This window comes from Pristiophorus japonicus, chromosome 2 (assembly GCF_044704955.1).
Source record: "Pristiophorus japonicus isolate sPriJap1 chromosome 2, sPriJap1.hap1, whole genome shotgun sequence".
Classification (NCBI taxonomy): Eukaryota; Metazoa; Chordata; class Chondrichthyes; family Pristiophoridae; genus Pristiophorus; species Pristiophorus japonicus.
The window spans coordinates 239,257,552-239,263,551 of NC_091978.1; the positions used below are offsets into that span (position 1 = coordinate 239,257,552).

At 44.6% G+C, this 6,000-nt stretch overlaps 1 protein-coding gene across 1 annotated transcript in view; it reads right to left on the minus strand.

Annotated features, from left to right (window-relative positions):
* Positions 1 to 4,370, minus strand: part of bmp2k (BMP2 inducible kinase) — a 179,981-nt gene extending 175,611 nt beyond the window's left edge. Inside the window, exon 1 of the mRNA XM_070871093.1 lies at positions 3,874 to 4,370. Within this exon, the coding sequence (XP_070727194.1) occupies positions 3,874 to 4,033 (160 nt within the window). The 5' untranslated portion in view covers positions 4,034 to 4,370. The remainder of the gene's footprint in view (positions 1 to 3,873) is intronic.
* Positions 4,371 to 6,000: the final 1,630 nt, after the last annotated feature.

Sequence of the window (6,000 nt, forward strand, 5' to 3'; positions counted from 1 at the left end):
AATCGTCTCCATCTACCACCACTCTCAATGCATGGACACACTGATCAGAGACCTTCTAATAGGTTGGCTCCTGGGCTTCGCCATGCCTTCCATCTGCAAGTCCAGGAAGGAAAGAATCAGCGGGAAGCTTGCTTCAACAACTTTCCTATATGTATAGCTACAGTTTACGCCAATAGGAACATGCAGTGTCTACTGGATTGGTGAATGCTTTCTGCGACCACTGCATGGGATTCCCGTTATTATTTCTGGTGATTTAAAATTAAAGTGCAACATTTTGAATTAATTTTAAATCAGTTTGGGTATACCACTCTCTTTGGAAATACTAGTAACATCGTACCTTTAAGGAGAAACATAATTGCACCCGGTCTGTGACTACCTCTATAGCAGTCAAAAGTAACAAATTAAAGCAAAGCAGCCCATTCAGAATAATTGTTCAAGCCGAGGTTCCCCCCACACCCCCTTCCTCTCCACCCCAAAGAGAACAAACATGCAACATCTACTGAGTCTTTTACTATTTCAACTTAGATTCTTCTTTTTGTGTATCTTTTTTCCAAGTCTCGGTAGGCCAACCCTCTGTGGCAATACAAGTGCCATCACACTTACGGGGAGGAAGTTCATGTGTCTCATTCTGGGGCAAGACTTGGGTTTATAACAAAATAGGGTCAGAGGAATTTCTCAACACTACCCCACAATAAGCGGCCACAAAAGCAGACAAAATACCAAAGGATAAAGCACCCAACTTCAAAACTCCGCAGTAATGAGGAAAGAGGGTGATCCTGCCGAACAACATCCTACACAGCTCCAAATAAAAATCTGCCCAAATTCCTCATTTACTGTGCCATCCATACTCAAATGTATTAGTTATCAATTTATGATGAGGGAGGTAAGGAGGGGCTGGGCTGCGGAGGGGGGGGGGGGGGAGGGAGAGAGTGGAGAGGAGGGGCTTTGGCGGGGGGGGGGCAGGGAGGAGGGGCTGTGGGGGGAGTGGGAGCGGAGAGGAGGGGGGCAGGGGGAGCGGAGAGGAGGGGGGGAGGGGGAGCGGAGAGGAGGGGAGGGGAGGGGAGAGGAGGGGGGAGGGGGGAGCGGAGAGGAGGAGTTGCGGGGCGGGGGGAAAAGAGTGGAGAGCAGCGCCTGGGGAGGAGGGGGGGCGGAATGGAGAGGAGAGGCTGGGGAGGAGGGGGGGCGGAATGGAGAGGAGGGGCTGGGGGGGGGGGGGGGGGGAAGAGAGGAGGGGCTTGCGGCGGGGAGAGAGGAGGGGCTTGCGGCGGGGGAGAGAGGAGGGGGTGGAGGGGAGGGGAGGGGAGAGCGGACAAAAGATAGGAGAGGAGGGGCTGGTGACAATAGACACTGGAGAAGGGCGAAGAAAAATACACCACCAAAACAGATTTTCTGATCATTCATATGCATTTGTGCAACCTTATTATTTACAAATTGGATACCCTGTCTATGCAACAACAGCAACCACGTTTCAAATGCATGGTAACTTATCATGTCCTTGTGTCATTTTGAGAACATAAGGTGCTGCATAAAAAGTTCTCTCTCGTTTCTGAGAGTTAAATGCTTGCGAAGGCCCAGCCGTCACTACAGCAGCAAGCTGCATGTTACAGGTTGATCCAAGTTCTCTCTCTCGCGCGCGCATCCTTTTATTCCTGGGAACATGTAATTGATAATCCACTTCGTTCAAAATTCATATCATTTATAACATAATATCAAACTTTCCTCAGGTCAGAGCCAGAATTTTTTGACGCAACGTGATTGCATCCAATATTTTTAGTGGGATGTAATTGGGAAGAAAATAGAAAATTGGGAATCAGGTTGAGTTATGAATGGTGAATAACGAAAGTAGAAAGCCAGTACGTAGAAAGGTCAAAACCAAAGAACACTACCAATGAGAAAGAAACTAAACAGCTTGATATAGCTGACAAAGTGGACAGTCAGAAGACATTATGAATGTTGCAGCCTTCTTTGGGCTGAGATACCAGAAAAGGTGGATTGTGTTTCTTCCCCTTTCATTCAAAAAATACCCAGGGACTTTTATCGCTACAACAGCATCAACTGCAAATTTTTTGGTAAAGCTCTGCATTAGTCAAAAGGACTGTAAAGCTTCAAAACATTAAGCAGATCGCTTTGGAAGAATAGTTAACATTTAAAAGAGAAACTTAGCTGATATGTGCAGATCAAGTCACTACATTATAACACCTTGCATTTAAACAGCATCGTTAACATAGAAAAACATCCCAAGGCACCTCACAGAGGCATAAGGATAACAGACACTGAACTAACAAAGGACGATCAAAGGGGTAACCAAAACCTTAGTCAAAAAGAGGAGTCTTAAAAGGTTTGGGAGGGAATTCCAGAGTATAGGACCTAGGCGGCTGAAAGCACTGACAGAAAAAGTGATTTAAACATAAGGCTGAGAATTTAGTTTGATCCACTGGGCAAAATAGAGACAATGTACATCAGTGAGGGCAGGTGTGATGGGCAAATGTGACTGGGTGTGGAATAAGATGCAGGCACCAGGGTTTTGGTTGAGCTGCAGGTTATGGAGGGTGGATGATAGGAGGCTGACCAGGAGAGCATTGGAGTAATCCAGTCTGGAGATAGCAATGGCATGAATGAGGATTTCAGCAGCAGTTAGGCTGCAGTAAAGACAAACGTGAGTGATGATACCAATCTGGAATTAGGTGATCTTTGTGGTGGAGAGGATAAGGTTGGAAGCACAGGATCAAATAATATGCTGAGGTTGTATGGTAACCTGCTTATTAACTGTAGAGCAACTGCTGCAGCACGTTAAGGGACTGCTCAGAAATCATTTTAATCTAAAACACAAATTTGCATAGCACAAGAAAGCTATTTATGTTATTACATGATACCAGGTTTTTGTATAAAAATTCATTTTGTTGATAGCAACTATCGTAATTCATGATCAAATAGCTTTCATGCACTTAACTGACTGAAATACATTGTTATATATACTATTTTCCAGTTGTCACTGTATGTACTGTGCAAGTTGTGAAATAATGTAACAATTAGTTTTGATTCTGTAAAAAAACAATTTTTTGCACAAATGATTATTTCTTGTAAATATTTATCTTTGCCAGAATAGTGCTAACACACTTCTTGTCAACTTCTACTGGTCAGAATTTATTGCACTTAATCTTACCACTACTTCTGAGAGAAACAAACAAGTGCAGCAACCCCTATAAAATCAAATAAATTTAACACACTTCAGACGCAATACACTGTACAGAAATACACATTGTCAAAGCACTTGTGCTTTATAGCAATGTTTACCCTCGTGTTATTGTACAGTGACTGACATGCTGCACACATTCTTCAGATGTACTTTATAAGTTTGATTTGCACGTGCAGGACTGCAGAGGAAAAAAACTGAAATGTGTCACACTTACATTAAAACACACCGCTGGCTAAGGGATCAAAAGAAGACAACATTAAAATAAAATTCCACAGAGCACGGGGCAAACGGATACAAAAGTGGTGTCATTTTAAAGTATCTGGAGTTCACACATGGCAGCACCAGGATATCCAAAATCTTTTTTTTTTAAACTCTGCCTGACTTTTCAAACGAGCTTTTGTAAATAAATAATGTTCATAGTAAAATCGAAGCCTTCACGGAATAAAAAGGTGGGGAAAACTTAAAAGGCAAAAAAAGACCTGAGCGTCAGGTGGGTTCTTTAAAACAGGAGGCAGGAGATACTGGGGTGGGCCGTGCCGGGGTAGGCTGTACTGTGCCGGGGGCAGATTCCCCTCCATCCAGCCCGCAATTGCTGCCCCCACCTCCAGAACGTGTGGCTGTAACACGGCCTCTCCCCGCCCCTTCACCCCTTCCCTCCCACCCCGGCTCCAACCCACCTTCGGCGAGGAGCTCCTCCACAGTCACCTGGTAACGTCCCACGCTAAACATTCTGCCCAGGTAGTTACTGGCACTTCCCATCGATCCGCCGCCTCCTCCTCCTCCAGCACCGATATAACCCGCTCCCTCGGGCTTCGAGATTCGGGAAAATTTCTTCATGGTTCAAAAGCGGAGAAGCTGCCTTTGCCGTTTCCAATCAGGCGTCCGACTGAAATCGGCCGCGCCACCACTTGCCCAGCGACTTAAAAGATACGCAGGAGCGGAGGAGACGCTGGCTCGGTGCGAGGCAACCCTGCCCTGCTCTCCCCTCCCTCCGCCTCGCGGCAGCTAAGACCCCAACGACATGCCGTTCCACCGAGCAACGAAGTTTGCCCTCGGCGCAGTTCAAATGATTCTAAATTCCATCCTGTTAAACTTCCGAGCGAGATAGGCCAGGCAAGCGCTGCCAGAAGGGGCGTGCTTTGCCCTGTGTGTTGTCCTATTTACCCAGCATACTCTTCCCCACAGTCAGCCCAGCCTGCCGAGCTCCCACCTCTACCCCACGCCCATTGGTCACTGTGCCTTCGCTCCGCCTCCGCTGCCGACGGCTTTGCTGCTGATTGGGTAAGTCTGCTGTCAGTCCGATAACGTGCCGCGCTTTTCCGCTGTCAAGTTGGTTGTGACGCGGAAGAGCAAGACCGTCGCGATGGTTGGGTGTGCTGCAGGGGTTAAACTTAAGATTCTAAAAGTGCAAGTTTGCGAAACAGAAATAAAAGTTAATTAGAATCAAGCAAATAAATCATTAAAAGCTTCCTGAGCACACGGGGTAATGTGTTTGGAATCATTGTGGGCGTTTAATGCATTGTGCAACCATCGCCCAGCATAACTTTGTATAACTTCTTTCAAGCTGTAACTTAAAGCTGCCACGAATTAAAATAACCCCAAATGCTTTATTTTTCAAAACCCATACTAACTTTGAAGAAATGCATTCTAGTGGCTGAAAAAAGTGAAGTTCAGATGCAAATCAAATTTATTTTAAATGTTATGCTTGATTATTTTGGGGATAGGATTTCTAGTTGCCACAATGTGTTAGTCATAAAAACATAAATGCAGATATATATCTACCACAGTTACAGCTGTTGTTTTCAAACTTCTGCTGTAACTTTTTTCAATTTGTAACAGGATAGTAAGCAATATCTTTACATTTCAGAAATCTGAGGGAAAACACAGCACACACGAGCAAAGATGGAGTTAGGTTGGCCATGCATTCAATGATTTTTGAGTGGTCTGTGGCAATTTCTAAGAGATAAATTAGATGCCAAACAGATCTACTTTTTAAAATAAAGTTTGTTTTTCACTGTTTCACCTATAGTGGGGTCATTAGTAATTGGGGGTTGGAACATGTTTTGGGTCTGCCTTGGATATTCTCTAGAAATGGCAGACCAATTTAACAAATACTTTGGTTCTGTCTTCACGAAGGAAGACACAAATAACCTTCTGGAAATACTAGGGGACCGAGGGTCCAGCGAGAAGGAGGAACTGAAGGAAAATCCTTTATCGTCAGGAAATTGTGTTAGGGAAATTGATGAGATTGAAGACAGATAAATCCCCAGGGCCTGATAGTCTGCATCCCAGAGTACTTAAGGAAGTAGCCCTAGGAATAGTGGATGCATTGGTGATAATTTGCCAACATTCTATAGACTCTGGATCAGTTCCTATGGATGGGAGGGTAGCTAATGTAACCCCACTTTTTAAAAAAAAGGAGGGAGAGAGAAAACAGGGAATTATAGACCGGTTAGCCTGACATTGCTGGTGGGGAAAATGTTGAAATCAATGATTACAGATGTAATAGCAGCGCATTTGGAAAGCAGTGACAGGATCAGTCCAAGTCAGCATGGATTTATGAAAGGGAAATCATGCTTGACAAATCTTTTAGAATTTTTTGAGGATGTAACTAGTAGAGTGGACAAGGGAGAACCAGTGGATGTGGTGTATTTGGACTTTCAAAAGGCTTTTGACAAGATCCCGCACAAGAGATTAGTGTGAAAAATTAAAGCACATGGTATTGGGGCTAATATATTGACGTGGATAGAGAACTGGTTAGCAGACAGGAAGCAAAGAGTAGGAATAAACGGGTCCCTTTTCAG